Genomic DNA, 18,273 nt, shown 5'->3' on the forward strand with positions numbered 1-18,273 from the left:
CTGGAGGTGAGATGTGTGGTGGTGTGACTCCATTAAGCTGTTTCCATAATCTCTTTACATAATAAAATAGTGTGCTGTATAATCTTTATCTACAGGGACGTGTTAATAGTTTTAGCTTTCTTCCTACCCTCATGAAAGGGTTTGCCCTTTGATTGTCACAATGGGCAAACAAATAGGATAATTCAGGTTGCTGATCTACGAGGAATTAATTTAATTTGAATATTTTTCCACGTATAATATAATTGTGGAATTTATAAATAGCTTAATACAGACATGGAAACAATACCTACAAAACTGTGACCTCTAGTCACCACTAGAGGAATAGACACCCATATAAGAGCCGGGGGCCCCTTATTGAATCAACGTTAAGATGGGTATTTATTTAACTGAAGGTAGGACTCTCTTGTGTGTGGAAACGTTTTATCAGGTATTAATTAATCATTTACTGCTTTTGAATTTCGTAAATCAAGTTTCGTAGATAATAACCGGATGTTGCCTGTATTCACTGGTAAAAACAAAATAAAAGCGTAACAATAAATGAAAGGCCATTGATGAGCCCCTAAAAATGAACTCATCCAAAACATAGGATAATACAAGGGTAAATGTCGTGGAAACCCGCTTTGCTAAAGTATAACTTTAAATATACTCGGTATCGAGCGCAGCCTGGACGGAGGACTTTTATTTTGTGCGTACGCTTCCGGTCACACAGCGGCGCGTCTCCTGTTCGCTCTTGACGCTGCTGCCTGTGTAAAATTAGCTACCTGAATCCTTTCAGAGACACGTCCAGCGGAGCCCAGAACGCGGCAAGTAACCATCATTTTCTAAAACCGATAAACGAAGATGTCGAAGGACGAAGGTGCTGCGAGGACTTTGTGTCTGAGTTGATGCAAATTGTATTTTGAGACGTTTTGGCGCGTTTGAAGGGAGTCAGCTGGATGTGTGGATGTGGCAGGCGGATACTAGTTGAATCTGGGACGCACAGCTGGACAATTATCGGCCTGGGCAGGTGTTTCTAATTAGCTGCTCAAAAATGAGGATTTCCGGAGGTTTTTATGTCATCGGAGGCGAATCGGTGCCGCTGGTCGGACGCAGGAACACCCACTGTCAGTCCAGATTTGGCTGGTCTGCGTCGGGTTGAACAATTAACCGTCTCCGACGACATGTTTACACGGCGACTGCTGACAAAAATAGCATTTTTAGGAGGCCAGTGGGGTATCTGCGCAGCCCCTAATGTGATCTTTAGTGACAATTCCACATCTTTGCTTGCAAAAGGATGGGATTTGCAGCTGATGTGTTCGCGCAGGCCGCCTTTGATTGGCTGGGGTTCGGGCCAGAAGCAGTGGTGGGTTTAAAAATCATAGGCTGTGCAAAGTTCAGCCTCCTGATACGGTATTTATGTCACTATCAATGCTGTTGGCAGGGATAACGCGCCGGGATAGTGATTAATGTAAAACACGGGGAAGATGGCGCTTTGTTGTCATCTCGTGAGGAACCCGTGTTTGATTTAATCCAGTTAAAAGTGACTGTGGTGTGTGTGTGTGTGTGTGTGGTGTGTGTGTGTGTGTGTGTGTGTGTGTGTGTGTGTGTGTTCGCGCAGTGGCGGCTGAGCAGCAGCCATCTCTCCCTACACTTTCAGGTGGAGTTGCATCATGCAGAGGCAGATCCTGGCCTTGACTTGCACTTTGGTGCCTCTCCTCTGGAGCGAGCTGTCGGGGTGGGAGAGCAGATTAGGCCTGGAGCGAGCACATTCTTGCTTTTCCTTTCTGTCCAGGCCAGTTTTGTCTGGTTTGGGGTTATAAAACCATAGAATTGGATTGAAACCTGTCTTGTCAGCAGAATGTGTGACTCCCTGCACATTTAGTTTCATTTTATTCATTTTCTCTGCACTGTAGATACTCAAGGTTGTGTCATTTTTGTCGTGAGAGCTGCTTTTTAAACACTGATTTGGGGGGTTGGTGTGCCGGTCCTCGGGCGTTGCAGTTTAGCGCCTCACAACCCTTCTGATGGGTCAGTTGTCACCATAGCAACATGATGCTGAATAAGCAGGAGGGCAAAGCAGAAAGGGGCTTTATTTTCACGGGTCCCCCTTCACTGACTTGTCTGCATAATATGGTGAGAATTGAAGGGCTGCTTTTTCCTCTGGACAAGGCCCTAAATATTACACTACACTCCCTTAGATGACAACAATCTGTTTGGCTTTAAGTCATCCACAATTAATTTAATTTGTTCTGAGAAATGACCGACATGTTTGGAATGTTTCCCCAGATAGCAATGGCAGCAGAATTATCCACTTCCATAAACATCAAGGAGCCCCGGTGGGACCAGAGCACGTTCATGGGCCGGGCTAAACACTTCTTCACTGTCACGGACCCCAGGAACATCCTCCTCACCAACGATCAACTGGCCCACGCGCACAAAGTCATCAGTGACTACAAGTATGGTGGACAGGGACGGCTGCTTGTGTTGGCGGGTTTGCATTAAACATTGCGTTTGCCGTCTTCCAGACAAGGAATAGTGTCTCCCGGACTGACGGAGGATGATCTGTGGAAAGCAAAATACATTTTCGACTCTGCTTTCCATCCCGACACTGGCGAGAAGATGATCCTGATTGGCCGCATGTCCGCGCAGGTTCCGATGAACATGACGATCACTGGGTGCATGATGACCTTTTACAAGTGAGCACTTCCTGATTTAACTAGCTTAAAAACAAAACTGCTGAAATCTACAGCCACAAAATTCCCGTTCTGCACTCTGCTTTATGATCCGTTTGTCTGTAGAACAACTCCAGCTGTGTTGTTCTGGCAGTGGATCAATCAGTCTTTCAACGCAATAGTCAACTACACCAACCGAAGCGGGGACGCTCCCATCACGGTCAAGTGAGTCCAGCCACTGACGCAACATTCGGTCCCACGCTGCCGGTGTCTAATGGGGCCGTGTGTCTTTGTCTGCAGTCAGCTTGGCACAGCTTATGTGTCCGCCACCACTGGGGCGGTGGCCACCGCCCTCGGGCTGAACGCACTAACAAAGGTATCCACTCATCTAACCTCCTCCCCAAATGTAGCAGCCTCAGCCACACGGGCGTGTGCACATGCAGCAATGGCCTCTTTGTCAAGGGAGGGGAGGTGTGTGTTGTTAACGGGGTCGTGCTCTCCTGTCAGCATTTTGTCCACTGGTATTTTTGGTGTAGCTTTATTACAGATCCAACATCTCCCCGATCAGCTCAGGCGTCCACTGCAGCCTCGTCTTATTTATTTCAGCCTTCCTCTTTTGTGTCTCCTCTAAACTCAGCACATCTCACCCCTGATTGGACGATTCGTTCCATTCGCTGCCGTAGCTGCTGCTAACTGCATCAACATCCCACTGATGAGACAGAGGTAACGAGCACAAACGCTCACTACAGGAGCACTGATGTGGTATCAGATCAAACTTGATGTTTCCTTTTACCTCAATTAAAGAAGGATGTTGGATCAATGAGGCTTTAGGCTTCAGCATGAGTAGCAGATTAGTTAATCCCTGGATTCGGCAGCGTCAGGTGCACGTTTGTCATTTTTTTCCACTTATTTTTGAAGATGTGCAGACAAGTTTCACCTGTGTGAGTTTGCAGAATTGTGACTCAAAATGGGTTTGATGCAACTGCTTTGTTGTTAGTGAGTTCATTTAAAGAGAAACGCTCCTGCACGTGCATTGAGGATAAATTAGTGTCTTCCTCCCCTTGTTTTCAGAGAACTCAAGCATGGAATTCCTATAACGGATGAGAACGACAACAGGTTAGGAGAGTCGTCAAAAGCGGCGCAGCAGGCCATTTCTCAGGTTGTGGTCTCCAGAATCCTCATGGCTGCTCCAGGAATGGGTACAGATGTCATGTTGTGGTGCCGCGGATGTTATTCTCACAGGTTTGAATGATAATAACCTCTGATATTTAATGTGTCCTTGCAGCAATTCCACCATTTCTAATGAATCATCTGGAGAAGAAGGCCTTTTTGAAGGTAGGGCTTCTATACAGCAGTCAGCGGAGGGAAAACCCCCACAGGTTCAAGTGAGGTGGTGGGAAATGAGGCGCTCAAAGCAGAGAGGGCATGAAGCATCACACGACAGGAATTTAGCGCTTTTGTTTTCCTCATATGTGTGTTTCTGTCTGGTCTTTTCAGAAGTTTCCATGGATGAGTGCACCTATTCAAGTCAGCCTGGTGGGATTCTGGTGAGTAGTCAGTGATTGGCCAACCTGACGGGGCACGCTTGATGCTTCTACTGTAATTCTGAGGACATAATGTTAATCACACGTGCTCCTAGAGAGAATTCACATTACCTGTGAGCTGCTTTTGTTTTTGTTCCGCAACAAGAACTGGAATTTTAACTAATTTAGCTGGTTAATCACTGCCTGTGTTATGAAAATTGCTGTAGTAAAAGTGTGTGTGTGTGTGTGTGTGTTATTTCCAGCCTGGTGTGTGTGCAACACCACTTTGCTGCGCATTGTTCCCTCAGAAGAGGTGAGTAAAGCATTCTCGGTCCAAGGTGAGATGTCAGTAAGGCTGCACTGCTGTTCATGTCGCGCCGCGTGGGTCTTCTGTTCCAGCTCCATGTCAGTTAGCGGCTTAGAACCGGAACTCCAGGAGAAAATCCGGGCCAACCACCCGGGAGTGGAGAGGGTCTACTTCAACAAAGGGCTATGAGTGCAGCCCAAACACTGCCCTCGCCTCCCTGCCAACCAGCTCTCCTTCAACCTCATTTAATGTGCCAAAGTTAGGTTTGTCTCCTCGTTTCTTCAACCAGCTTTTGCCATCGTGATTGTTCTTATTGTGACTGCTAGCAAAGGTTTACTCTGACTGAGAGGTGAAAATCTGTCTAAAATCTAAGTGGACTTTACTTTCTGTGCAGTAATTTCAGATGGTGGCTTGTCCATCACCAATCACCACCAAAAATCAGACTCTGATTCTTCATATACCTCTGCAGTTCATTTGCCAAATCTTTAATTTCAGCCTCCCACTCCTGACGGTACTATAGTAATGTGGTAAACATTTAAACTCCAAAATGAGCTACACTCAGTAACGGACATCTTGCCATTAATCAGAAAAACTCCAGGTATTTACCCTTTAAAATGTGATGCCGTCATGGCAACAACTAACGGGCCAACACGGTGCTACTTGATGTCTTAATGACCAGTGTGTTTTTATTCTGATTGCCAAACATGCATGACTTACTCATCCAAGCAGAGGGGAGGTTAACTTGGAACATCTCTATCTCGCTGTGATGCCACTCTGGAGAGCCGTGGTGACTTTAGGCTTGTAGATTCAGTCTTATAGAAACCTGGTGTTCTACCAGCTGTGGTTGATGCACATTCCACTAAAAGATGCATCTGTTTTTCCATGCTGAATTCCTTTTTGTGGACACCATTCATTTTAACGTTATTTAAAAAGACTCTGACCTCAGAAGACTTTTCAGTAAAGCTGTGGATGGGTTTAGTTCTTTTAACTTTGCGAGCAGTGACATCGTAGTCGTCCGGTGAACATGATGTATATGGTTGGTGTAAAAGTGTTATGACCATATCAGATTACGTACAGTATATCCAAAAAAAAGCTGATTTTTCTTTCCGTGAATTTCAAGTTTAGGTTTTAATTTTTTTGCACAGTAAACATTTTTGTGATTATTTGGCCGAATCATGGGGAATGTTTACTTTTTAAATGCAGAAGAGGCTTGTGAACACTGATTTCACTGCATTGTTTTATGTTGTGTAATTCCAGTAAGATGTTAAATGTTTGATAAACTACTAGCAAATTGCTACAATTATGTAAGATGGTTGGTATTTTACTAATTTGCGGTGGAGTTGGTCCCTTAAAGGTTCAAATTTTTTGTAATGCTCAACTGAATGTAGCATCTGATTCCATTTTTTATTTTATTTATTTTTTAAAAAGCACAATACCCCAGCATTTTTAATAAACTAAGAATTTCACTTTAAAACACCAATCTCTCTCCCCATTTTAGGCTGCATTTGTTAGTGCATGTATGGAGAAAAAAAAAGTATAATTGTTTTGGACTGAAAATGATTTAAATTTAAGCCCTCTAAGTTTTTTACCAAATCAACCATCATTCAGCCAGAGCAATAAACTCAGCAGGAATAGAAGTGCACCGTTTCCATTATTCACATGAATTAAAAAATATTAAAATAGTAGTCTTATTTTGCAAGTATACTGGGTTTATGATGTTTAGACTCATGGATGAAATAAATTTCTTTTTTGAAACCTGGTGCCTGCGCGTCATGTTTCAGTGGCGCTCCGCGGCGCCCTCCTGCGGTCAAAAGTGGAAAAAGCAGACGATACAAAAGCACTTTATTCAAAGGCACCGAAGGGAACACCTGACGGCTTCACAAACACAATCTTAAATCATTTTATAAGTCTAGTTTCAGTAACTGACTTCAATTTACAATAAGTGTGATGATAATTTAGAGAGTAACAAAACTGGTCAGCTCCTGGACTTGACACCTGTGTTCACCTTAGTCAGCATATTTTGGCGTTTCAACCTAAAAGTGAAACTTAACAGCTTGATCATTGAAAGAGAACCTGAAGACACTTCTTATCAAGAGAGATGACAGACGTCTTTAGGATTAGACGGTGAGTCCTGCCCCAGCGGCTCGAGTGCTCAGTAGGGCTCCCACGTAACAGCTTCGGTTTATATTTAACACCCAGATAAGTTCACTGATCAGCATAAACCTTCAGGTTAAAGACCTCCTTGTTCAAATGTCATATGTTTCAAGTCCATGTCAATTTCTGAGTGGTGCCATCTTTGGAATGTGTTGGACTTTGTCAGTTGGCACTTACAACTCCCACATTAACCTCTCACTCCTCTACAGTTCATACAGAACAAATTACCCAGCAAAGTCTTCATATTTTTCCTTTACCTCACCTGGTAATTACACATTTTAGAGAGAAATCAATATTTGGATTTAAAACTTAATTGTTCACAATCAAAAGATAAATAAAGGCAATATAAATATTCTGGAACACAAGTATAAACCAGTGCTTTCTTCTCAGAAAAACTAGTTAAAATATATTTTTACAGATTGCACTGTGACGGCAACGCGCTATAACTTTGGATAGGTCGATTAAATTAAGGTTATACAGGCAAACCACAACACTCATCTGCTTTAAGGCTCATACAGAGAAAGGTCACAAGATCGGTCGGTTGGTCAGAGTACACCTGACACCAGTCACTTCAAACGCATGAGTATGAGCTGACGTGCACGTGATCAGCTGCCTCAGCTAAACCAAAAGGGCGTGCAAGCGTTCTTCAGCCGCGACGCCCCGAGGCACCCGCAGCACAGCAGATGAATGAGCCATTCAGTGGATTATCTATGACACCAAGCATGGCACAACCTTCAATAAATGCACTCCTCTCTTGGGAGTGGGCGCCCTCGCTGGCCCACACGTGCGTCTTCCGTTCAGCAGAGCTCCTCCTCACACAGAGGCTCCACCACCAGCAGAGAGTGTTTGTCAGGCTCGCTGAGCGCCAAGCTGTTCAGCGAGTGCCTGTCGGAGCGCAGGGAGTTGATGGAGGCACGGCTGTAGTTGACGATGCGGTCCAGAAGGCTGAGTTTGGGGGACGGGCGGCGCACGTCGCCCATGCCGATGTGGACGCTGATTTCCGACAGGCTCTTCTGCCGCCTGATGTGACCCAGTTTGGCCTCCAACTTCTCGGCGGTGGGCTTTGTGTAACTGCACGTGGACAAACAGCAGAGAGCCATTTGAACATTGAAAGTTTTAAGTGCAAGGAAAGGGCTCCACAATCCCATAAATAAATCATTACCATTTGAGTAGAAGGGAGGACAAAACCACAGAGACGGACGACATCGCCATGGCAGCAGAACCCATCCAAGGCTGCAACACCAGGCCCACAGGAAGGAAAACCCCTGCAGACAAAGTATTGTTTTAATTCATCATCTGTGGGTTTATAGGGATAGATGGTTGTAAATGGACCGTCTCTCATACACCCACCGGCAGCGATGGGAATGCCAACCAGGTTGTAGATGAGAGCAAACACAAAGTTGATTCTGATCCTCTTCACCGTCTTTTTAGAGAGATCGATGCTTCCAACCACATCCAAGAGGTCATTCTGTAGAAGAAATGATGACAGATTTATGGAAAAGGTTAATATAGCAAATGTGATTATGTGAAATGACAGTCCCAAACGGTCTTCAGGACAATTATGAACAAAGTGAGAAGTGCTACAACTACTATTAATTACCCACGATAACAAACCTGATGTGTTGTAATAAAAACAGAGAACATTAATTTCTTACAACTGCTTTCGTTAGATTGGTAAAACATACAATAAAATAACCTCCCATACTGTATAACACACCAAAAAACCATTTTACTGGAAACAAGAATTCAGGTGTGTATAAATGTGCTTTTACCCTGATCAACACCACATCTGCAGCCTCAATGGCCACATCTGTCCCAGTTCCTATGGCGATGCCCACGTCAGCCATGGCTAGAGCAGGCGAGTCGTTGACGCCGTCACCGACCATGGCCACCCTCTTCCCTGCCTGCTGCAGCTGCTCCACCTTGGCGACCTTATGGGAGGGCAGAACCTCAGCAAACACCGTCCTGATTCCAACCTGTGGGAGTCACCCGCAATCAACCGCTTCGAAACGACACGCTCAAAAACAAATATATTTGAAGCCTGTTTGACAAGTAGTTGTTTCTAATCTCCAGCTCTATGTTAAACTAGTTTGCTCTCCAAAGCGCCCGTACCTGAGCTGCGATGGCGCGCGCCGTCTTACAGTTGTCTCCGGTCATCAGCACCACTTCCAGTCCCATGTTGACCAGAGTGCGGACGGCCAGCTCAGCCTCTGGCTTCACCTTGTCAGAGATGGCGATCATTGCGCAGAGAACATCTGCGGAAAGATTCAGATTACTGAAAATAAAATAAACCTCTGACACCTCTCTTGGGTTTGCAAACCGAGCAACACAGAAGGTCTATGTGACTATATTTCAAACCCACAGAACAGTGCTACTCACTATCTACAGCTACCAAAACAGCAGTGCACCCTCTGCGCTCGTGATTGGCCATGGCCTCCTCTACATCAGGTCTGATCTGTAGGCAGTTCCTCTTCATCCACTCTCTGTTGCCAATCAGGACCCCATAGGAGGTGGTTCTGACCGCTGTTTGCACAGTAAGAGAGCACACAAGAAAGGATTCAACCCAACAACATCACTAGTTCATTAAAAGTGGCACATGTAGTTTATTTGATCTTCTAGCAGCACTAGAATTCAAATATACACTTTTGCATTTACCTTGTGGCTGCGGGTCCATGATCAGAGGATGGGAGCTGCTCAATATGCGGGTGTCGCTGATCTGGACGAGGACGCTGTTGCGCTGATTGTTATCCTCGCTGTCGCTGTCTGCTTCTTTCAGCAGCGTCTCTGTGTTGCTGACCTGACATCGAATCCCACAGCCTGGCACAGCCTGGAAGTCTGTGCACGCTCCAAGAGACTCGACGCCAAGTTCCTGCACGGGGACGGGTTTTTCAACGTGTTGAAAATAGCTTAAAGACAATACACAAGGAGAAGTTCCTGGTGGCCTGGCTGATCTATCGTCACAGAAGACTACCTGTTTGCAGTATTTGGTGATAGCTGCCCCGAGGGGGTGCTCGCTGTTGTTCTCAGCCGTGCCCACGATGGCAAGAAGTCGAGAACGAGGCATCTTGTTGCCCTCAACAACAATCTTGACTTGGACAACTTCTGGAGAGCCATACGTGATTGTTCCAGTCTTATCAAACACCACCGACTGAATCTGGGGGAGACACGACTCAAATGAAACTCTAACTAAAATCAGTCTGCATTTAAATGGAAGCATCGACTTCATAATTCCTAAATTGTTACGCAACACACCAACTGTATCATCAGCGTACCTTGTGTGCCATCTCAAGAGGTTCTCCTCCCTTTATCAGAATGCCATTTTGTGCTCCAACCCCTGTGCCAACCATAACAGCTGTCGGGGTTGCTAAGCCAAGAGAACAAGGGCAGGCGATGCATAACACTGTAATGGAGGCTTGGAAGGCAAAGCGAATCACCGCCTCAGCTCTGGAGATGCTTTTATCATAACCCTGCAAGAAAAAATAAGGCTTGTAGAATTGAAAATAAAACCCCTCTAAACAAAGTTTTATAAAACTATTAAAGATCATTGATGGGCTTTTAGTAAATAAGTTTAACTGTCTGAACGATACTCACAGGGAAGTACTCCTCCACTAGAGAAAAGTTTAAAAAGCCAATGACGATCCATGCGATTAATGTGAGGACAGATATTACAACAATGAAGGGGACAAAGTAGCCGCTGATCTTGTCTGCGTACTGCTGGATGGGAGCCTGAAAGGGAAATGTCAACACTTTGAAGCCTTGTGCGATTGCGATCAAAACGGAGTTCGGGCGAGACGATTCACCTTTGATGTCTGAGCCTCCTCCACGAGTTTGACGATCTGAGACAGCGTGGTGTCCAGGCCCACGTGTGTGGCGCTGATGAGCAGAGAGCCGTTCTGGTTGATGGAGCCTGCGATCACAGAACTCCCCGGCTTCTTGGTCACTGGCATGGCCTCGCCTGCAACAGCAAAGGCAGAACGTTTAAGACCAACAACCAACATAACAAAAGAATCGTGCTACAAATGACATCAGGCTCAGGCCACAACATTCGTCTTTTATTGTTGTTTTTTTTATTTAAGATGTAAATGCTTAATTCTTGAACTTAAAATATACTGGTTACTGGCATCTAAGCCTCAGTATTGATAATGAGGAACATTTGCATGTGAGAAAATGTGCTTATTCAGCCGTGTTATGTGAACATGACACCACGGCAGCTCATTAAAAATCATCACCGAGGAGGTGGCGACACTCTCACACCACCAACACAGATTGACACCGTGTGGTTTTATTCATGAGAAAATCCTGCCATAAAAGACTCGTCCTACACGGATCTTGTCACGTTTCAGGCAACATTTCAGCCGTTTCTGCTTCTTCTTCTTCTTGCAGGCAAATTAATTCTATTCTGTGTAACTCTAATTAAACTGCTGATTACAAGGTTCTCTAAAAAAATGCTGAAACAATTTGGCATGCACTCGTAATCACACTTTGTATGGAAAGTTATGTCTAAAGCATCTTTTTATGACTTTTAAATAAGGAGACGTCCAATTGCAGGTGACAGCAATAGTAAATATGGAGCACTTAAACACAGGAAAGATTGGGCGACTCGCCTGTGATGAGAGATTCATCGGCCATGGAGTGACCCTCGATGACTCTCCCATCTACTGGAAACTTCCCACCAGGAACCACTTTGATGACGTCTCCTCTCTGCACCAGGTCAACATCCACCTGCTCCTCACTGCAGCACAGACAGACGTTAAACACCACAAACGTAGCGAGTTTAGACTGAACCAGCACAGTGGAGCAGTACCTGAGGATAGAGTTGCCACTGCCCAGGGTCACCACTGTGGCCTCAGTAGCTTGTAGAGACATCAGCTTGGACAGAGCTTCAGATGTTTTACTCTGTGTTGAAGGCAGAATCACATGCCGTCATCTCACTTATCTTGAACTTGAACAGCAAAAACTTTAATAATGATGAGTAAAGAGGCAAACCTTGGCTATTTGTTCCAGCCAGCGTCCCAAGGATATGAAGACAAAGAGCATTGGTGGTGTGTCAAAGAAGGTGATGGGGTTTACTGTCGCCTTTTCCGCCATGGCAACAATGAGGACAACGAAGGAGTAGGTGAAGGCTATGGAGGTAGCCAGAACTATCAGTACATCCATGTTGGCTGATCGATGCTTGACTGATTTGTAGGCTTGTCTGTAGAATTTCAACCCACCGCCAAACTGAACAAGAAATAATTCAGACTTTGGGTTAAATAGATGCATATATTTATTACACCTGTGCATTCTGTTGGCAGCACAATCGCTTTGATTTACCTGCACGGGAATGCAAAAGATGAAGGAAAGGAGGTTCATGAGGGACAGACCTGGAGCCACCTGCCGCTCCAGGAACATGGTAGAGTGGTAATGGTTGCGCTCCTCAGCTGTGACATTGTGCTGATGGGCCGCACTCATCTGGTAGTCCATGATGATCATGTACATCATCATGCCCATCACAGGCACACAGGACACTAAGCTCACCAAGAAGGAAAACCTCCACCTTAGAGACGACATGGATACGGCATTAAAAATGACATTTCAAATCACATTTATCAAGTGGTGATGCGCAAATACTACACATACAGCTATACATGTTATATATAATGCTGCTGGAACTTGTGTTGGTACTTGGATAGTAAATTAAGTAACACAATAAAAAAGGATCTCAAGCATCTATGATTTATTTTCTTAATTAATGCAGACTTCTGCTTGAGCTTACTGACAATAACAGCTAACTTTTGTGTTCCTTATGGCTGATAACATGTTCTGTGGAGAGACCATGACAACCGTCTACCCCCGTAGGAGGAGGAAAAAACAACTAGTTGAGACATGTGACACATAGCAATTGATAAAACTGTGTCGATTTTCACCTCGAAGCAAAGAGCCTGAAAGAGACAAATATTTAACTTGGACCCTATGTTGGTAAAGTTACCGTAAACAGTGACACAGCTGAAGAGGCACAAGAGTGAAAAGTATCTGATTTGTTTTGCTCTGAACTCAGATCTATTGCCTGCAAGACTGTTTTTCCTTTCCACTGTTCAGTTATGTTTTTGGGAAGGCGTTGGGGCCTAAATTTACAAGCCTGCAAAGGCCAACCCTAAGACATAAGCACCACCTTTCCAGGCTCAGATCATGGTGTGGTTCTAGGCACAGTAATAAACCAGCATTATTTGCTACTCCCAAGGGTTTTCAGGTTGTATGAATCCTATCCATCTCCCTATATATGTTCCAAAGAATTTCCTGGATATTTCTAAAGAAAAAAAAAGGCAGAAGCAACTCTAATAATGTTACGTTGGGGAGTTCCCATTCATGCACACTTGAACTAAAGCTGCTTTAATAGAAAAACTAATGATATCACAGGAATTCAAAGTATTGTAGCAGCTGGTGACGGACAGACCGAACGCAGGCACATGGCAGCCTGCTACTCACTGCTTGATCTCTTTGCTGTGGTCGAGGTGATTGGCCGTACGATCTTTCTTCACCAAACTCACTTCAAACCCCAAATTCTACAAATAATGCAAATACAAATCAGATCTCGTGCTCTTAAATCAGACAATTCATATAGAAAAGCATGGGAAATACACAATACACGTACCTCAATCAGCTTGATGACGTCTCGAGGCCCAATAATTTCCATGTCATATTTCACATGTGCTTTGTTGGTTGCCAAAGCAACAGAGGCATATATAATCCCCTTTTGTTTCATGAGGTTAGATTCAATTTTGTGAACGCATGAGGCACACGTCATTCCCCTGACCTGGAAAAAACAGACAGTGTGAAGTGAATAACTGCAAACAAAGTTTGTGATATTGTAGTAATCAGCTTCGTTCAGCTTGTCCTATTAATGTCAGATATAAATAGAAACTCACCACAAGTTCCAGGTTTCCATCTGAGCCTTCATAGTTCTCCATTACAGAAGCAGTGAAGCCCAATTCCTTCACGCATTCTGCTATCTTCAGTGGGTCAATGATCTCAGGGTTGTAACGCACCTCCGCCTTGCTGGCCATAAGCGCCACCAGAACCGAGTAGATACCTGGAAGACAATTACATTTTTCCTTTACGTCCTGCTACGATACAAATACAACTGAAAAAAGCCTTAAGTTTGTCATTATATCATTATAAAGTGACCTCTCTCATTTTTGAGGTTGCGCTCTATGTTTGCCACACAGGAAGCACAGGTCATCCCTCCGATTTGGATGTAGCATTTCGAGTGTCTGTCTCCAGCGTTCTCCCGGGGGGGGTCTTTGTGGAAACTACTGTTCAGCTCATCCTTCATAGGTGCTACGCTCAAAGATTTTGAGCGTTTGCAAACGGGTTCAGGAAGCAGAGAATTCGTTACTATGAAAAGAAAATGATAATGTCATATAATTAGCAGTTAGCAGGTGTGTCTTGATAATAGCTTATTATAAATAATAGGTTCAAGTTATTTTTCCAACAGTCTAAGCAGGCAACCACACAACAGAGTGCAGCACATTTATGGACGACATTTACAGCACTGTAAATGTCAAAGCTAATGCAGCGATCTCCAAAATCTTCTCACCAGGCAAGAAGGCATCAAAACCCATGTCCTCGATGGCTTCCCTCAACTCCTCTGGTGTTGTCAGAAGAGGATCATATTCAAAGACGCCGCTGTGATCAGTCAGAGACACCTGCGCTGACATCACCCCCTTCTTTTGGGGGAGCATCCCCTCAATGGACTGCACACACGAGTTGCATGTCATGCCCTCGATGTGAATAGTAATTACAGACAAGAGAGGCTGAGTAAAATAAGGCTCTGAGGAAACCGGCGTGGCTATATTAGATCCAGCAGGCCGAGGCAACAAGAGGTCAGGACCAGGCGATGCAGACGCAGATCTGAGAGGGGCAGGGGAGTCCCAGGGTTGAGTCCTGAAGTTTCCTGGAGGCAGGGCTTCAATTGCTTGCTGCAGCTGAGTCACTGTAATCTTCAGAGGTTCGTAGCAGATCGAGGCTCTCTCGGCTTCCAGAGAGACCTCCACCGAGGTCACACCAGGCAGCTTTGAGATATTGTCTTGGATATTGACCACACATGAACGACAATGCATTCCTTTAACCCTGAGCACAATAGGTGTGGCGTCTATGAAGATTTCTGTCTCCTCAGATGTATCTGATGGTGAAGAAATGGTTTGTTTTTCAGAGTCAACAAAGCGTTGGATTTCACTAGAAGATAACTGCAGAGGACGAGGCTTGGACTTGACAAACGCCTTGAAGCCAGCCACGGCAATCTGGTCAGTGATGGTCTGGACAGTGATGAGGTGGGGCAGGTACACGACCGTAGCTTCCTGAGCCTCCAGAACAACTGCGGAGAACAAAAGCATGACGACATTAACTAGGAATACAGCCTGGGACTCACAGCAGTGGGAGGGTTCTTCTGGTTGTGTGATTGACAGCATTTCTAGGTATTAAAATATTAAAAACACCCCCGAGTGGACAAACAGAAAGCCGAGTCTCAGTCTGAACAGAGGCTCTACTTGAAAAGGATTGCACAGGATGTCTGCTGCACGCCGCGCCTCTCCTTCTTCCTGTCTCACTCAACAGTGTTTATCCAATAAAAATAAATGAAGTAAAACCCCTCAGTGCACAATAAGACACAATGCTAACAAAGAAATCGACTTCCGAAAGGGTCAACCTGGACTTTTGTTTCAAATTGAAACTTCTGAAAGCATTCTATGGACATAATAAGCTTATTCTTGAAGCCAAATGACGTGAATCAGCAGATTGACTTATCTAAAATATAACGGATGAGACTCAGAACATTCGTTAACTAAATGCAAGGTCCTGATGAACTGTGACCTCAACTTGAACTTTGAGTTTAAGTCTGAGTTTGGTGAAAATCCTGTCTTTTCAGATATCCTGTTCACGAGACATGAGGTGTGGGAAAAGTGACCTCTGACCTCAAATCATAAACTTCTTCTCACGATTCCTTTAGCCACGTTGATAAGCCAGACGGTCAGTAGTCAGTTACAGAATTCCAGTGCACAGTGAACATTAACAGCACTTTGGTATGATGTATAGCCTCTCTGTAACATCATCACTATAACCTTGGAAAGTCATACGTGACTGATTGTAAAACAATTAAGTTCATCACCTTTGATCTTTTCAATCCCAGTCAGTTTTCCGATCTTCCCTTCAATAGTGGTGGTACAGGAATGACAGGTCATTCCTTCAATGCACAGCTTCAGCAGCGACGCCCCGGCCCCCGCTGCATGACTTGGAGACAAGGTTGGAGCTTTCTGTTTGGGGCTCCTGGGAGCCTGGCTCTCCAGGAACAAGCTGGCCACCACCTCGCTCAGCTGCAGCAAGGATGTGAGTGAAGGAACAAAGGTGACGCTGAGGCCCATCCTTGCTGGGTTTTCTCTGACATCCAGCACTCCGTGAATCTGGGCTAGTTTCTTTAAAGCTTCCTGTTGGGCTGCTGGTTCTAGGTTTGATGTTGGGATCACCTGGGTGTCCACAGGCACGGCTGTGGCTGTAGTCGTCTCCGACAGAGGTGAGTCAAAGCCCATGTCTTCAATGGCCTCTGACAGAGACTCTGGACTCTGCTGACTGTGGTCAAATATGATGGCAGCGTTCTTGTGACCTAAAGACACCTAATGGATAAAGGTTACAAGTCAGTAAATAGGTGAGAACCTATAAAAATCAACGTGAAAGCCCAGTCTCAATGAGTATAGCTTATAGCATGTTCCCACATATTTATCCTTCTTCCTCTTAAGCAAGAAGGAATCATGTGATACAATGAAATGATCACATGACTGAGGCACAAGGTGAAATGAAACTGGGTGTAGTGGAAATGGGTGTGCTATGGATTAACGATGTCTGGCTCCGTCTGGGGGAAGCAAGGAATAAGAAAGTAATTATAGCCATATCTGTTTCTCCAAGCTCATGTGTAAACAACATGATGATGATGCTTAAACATGCTCAGACAACGAGAGTTTAAATGACTCAGGAACAAAACTGTTTTGCTGCATCCAAAAGCTACATATTGACTTGCTGTCACTATCTGGCAAAGGGCAGACCTCTGTCTTGAACATACAATTACATTATTTTCTCATTTAAACTCAGCCTGGGGGCCAAACAAACAATAAAGCCAAATAGCAGATCAGAGTTATTACCATTTACCCTTTTTCCATGGTAACCTTGATGCAATGGGATTGTTAATAGGTTTAGCTAGCCCTGAGGTAGTGGGACATTGGCATTAATCAGGAAAAATGGTCCACAAAACGCTAAAGCTTTTACCCTTACCCTTTGTCAGGCGAATATTTCTGATCATGTTTAACTGAATGAATTCCGACTAAACTTCAAAATGTACTCATTTTAAGCATTGGAGCTTCAGCGGTGAAATGATAGTAAATGTTCTACAAATAATAGCGTATACCTTAATGTCTATTACTCCCACAAAGGAGCCGATTCGCTGCTCGATGGACTGGACACAGGAGTTACAAGTCATACCCTCCACTCCGAGGGTAACCAAGCACAGACTGCCTTTGTCTGTCATGATTGCTTTGCCTAAAATGAAAGGACAGGAGAGTATTATGGTATAGGCAAAAACCTAAAGAATGACAGAGTAGAAAAACTGAGAATTCCTCTCAAAATGAAGGCCAACAAAAGCAGACAAGTAGTATCAGGTTTGTTCTCATTGTGTCAAAAAAAAGCATGAAAAGATTAGCAAACATGTACAAGAAGGTGGGTGAACAGTTCACATACGAACAGTTAAGAGTTAACGATTTAAACAGTTAAATGTATACTAGCAGAGCCTTTTAAATTCCAAGAGCACTTTATTACTGTCTCTCTCAGAACTGGTTTGCTTATAGATTTGAGGAACTCAGAACAGGCCATTGCACTTATTTTCTTTGGTGCAATGACAAGAAACGCTTCTGCTAACTTTTATGTGATTAAGAACTAGCAAAAAGTAAATAAATAGCTTAGATCGAACTTAAATAAAACCTGTTGCATTTTACAAAAAAACAACTTTCAACTATATCAGCGCCGTGGCATCTGCAGCACTGTAACCACAAAAATAACCAAAAACCTACCTTTTCCAACCTTTCTCGATGAGAATTCCTGTAACTAGCTAGTTAGCCACAAGCTACTGACGTAGGCTGTCATGGGGCTGGGAATATACGGCGTAGCTAGCAAGCTAGCTGGCTTCTTCTCTTCGCCCGGCGTTACCAGCAAGACAACACGCTCGCCGGGGCATCCTGCTGGCTGAAAGGCTTGAGGTGGAAGTTGTCGAGGCGACTCTTCGCTCCCTCCTATACGGAGACTCTTCCTATTGGAAACGTTCTTGTCCTTCTCATGTCGACGTGACGTCAGTGACAGCGCTGTCGGCTTACTACGTCACTGCCGAGGGGCGGGGCCAAAAGGACGCCTCGCAGTTCAAACAGATAAATGGCTTGTTGTTGTTTACAGGCCATAATTAGTTTAGCAGAACGACACAGGTCGATATCATCGCAACGAAAAGGCAAATTAAGTGCTGCTACTGCTGGTTTTCTAATTCCTGTGACTCATAAGAAAGCCAAACCTTATGATGCTATTTTTAATGGCAGGTACAAATTTGTTTAACAAACCTCTTTATGATATGGAG

The 18,273-nt window shown here is 44.5% G+C and overlaps 2 protein-coding genes across 5 annotated transcripts; one reads left to right on the top strand and one right to left on the bottom strand.

The window, feature by feature from the left end:
• Window positions 1-709: 709 nt before the first annotated feature.
• On the top strand, window positions 710-6,236 carry sfxn1 (sideroflexin 1). Of its 4 annotated transcripts, XM_057042661.1 has the most exons (11): window positions 1,666-2,112; window positions 2,266-2,435; window positions 2,505-2,675; window positions 2,778-2,876; window positions 2,952-3,027; window positions 3,289-3,374; window positions 3,723-3,850; window positions 3,937-3,986; window positions 4,149-4,198; window positions 4,440-4,487; window positions 4,574-6,236. In XM_057042661.1, exons 1-11 carry the CDS (start codon window positions 2,029-2,031, stop codon window positions 4,668-4,670), a joined length of 1,059 nt encoding a protein of 352 aa, XP_056898641.1. In that variant the 5' UTR covers window positions 1,666-2,028; the 3' UTR covers window positions 4,671-6,236. The 4 variants fall into 4 exon arrangements, 1 of the variants encoding a protein (XP_056898641.1); XR_008951986.1 differs by lacking the exon at window positions 1,666-2,112 and adding an exon at window positions 710-807 and having other exon boundaries at window positions 2,270-2,435; window positions 4,149-4,487; XR_008951987.1 differs by lacking the exon at window positions 1,666-2,112 and adding an exon at window positions 754-803 and having other exon boundaries at window positions 2,270-2,435; window positions 4,149-4,487.
• A 70-nt stretch (window positions 6,237-6,306) lies between these two features.
• Window positions 6,307-18,031, bottom strand: atp7a (ATPase copper transporting alpha). Its single transcript, XM_057042655.1, has 23 exons — window positions 17,723-18,031; window positions 17,065-17,195; window positions 15,778-16,279; window positions 14,212-14,988; window positions 13,800-14,009; window positions 13,541-13,704; window positions 13,267-13,428; window positions 13,101-13,177; window positions 11,949-12,171; window positions 11,622-11,855; window positions 11,440-11,531; window positions 11,240-11,367; window positions 10,436-10,590; window positions 10,227-10,361; window positions 9,908-10,102; window positions 9,607-9,789; window positions 9,291-9,504; window positions 9,015-9,158; window positions 8,748-8,890; window positions 8,408-8,611; window positions 7,986-8,103; window positions 7,798-7,900; window positions 6,307-7,706 (listed from the first exon to the last, which is right to left on the bottom strand). The coding sequence occupies exons 2-23, from the start codon at window positions 17,182-17,184 to the stop codon at window positions 7,433-7,435; spliced, it is 4,557 nt and encodes a 1,518-aa protein (XP_056898635.1). The 5' UTR covers window positions 17,185-17,195; window positions 17,723-18,031; the 3' UTR covers window positions 6,307-7,432.
• Between the last annotated feature and the right edge of the window lie 242 nt (window positions 18,032-18,273).

Source organism: Takifugu flavidus, chromosome 9, assembly GCF_003711565.1.
Source record: "Takifugu flavidus isolate HTHZ2018 chromosome 9, ASM371156v2, whole genome shotgun sequence".
Taxonomy (NCBI): Eukaryota; Metazoa; Chordata; class Actinopteri; order Tetraodontiformes; family Tetraodontidae; genus Takifugu; species Takifugu flavidus.

What these genes read in the sequence shown, in the direction of transcription:
- atp7a (XM_057042655.1), bottom strand. Translation starts at nt 17,184, where the DNA reads ATGACAGACAAAGGCAGTCTGTGCTTGGTTACCCTCGGAGTGGAGGGT. An exon ending in AGGAGGCTCAGACATCAAAG is followed by an intron (nt 10,362 to 10,435) that starts GTGAATCGTCTC and finishes TTTCCCTTTCAG; the next exon opens with GCTCCCATCCAGCAGTACGC. An exon ending in CTCTTGAGATGGCACACAAG is followed by an intron (nt 9,790 to 9,907) that starts GTACGCTGATGA and finishes TGTCTCCCCCAG; the next exon opens with ATTCAGTCGGTGGTGTTTGA.
- sfxn1 (XM_057042661.1), top strand. Translation starts at nt 2,029, where the DNA reads ATGATGCTGAATAAGCAGGAGGGCAAAGCAGAAAGGGGCTTTATTTTC. An exon ending in TGCATGATGACCTTTTACAA is followed by an intron (nt 2,676 to 2,777) that starts GTGAGCACTTCC and finishes GTTTGTCTGTAG; the next exon opens with AACAACTCCAGCTGTGTTGT. An exon ending in GCATTGTTCCCTCAGAAGAG is followed by an intron (nt 4,488 to 4,573) that starts GTGAGTAAAGCA and finishes CTTCTGTTCCAG; the next exon opens with CTCCATGTCAGTTAGCGGCT.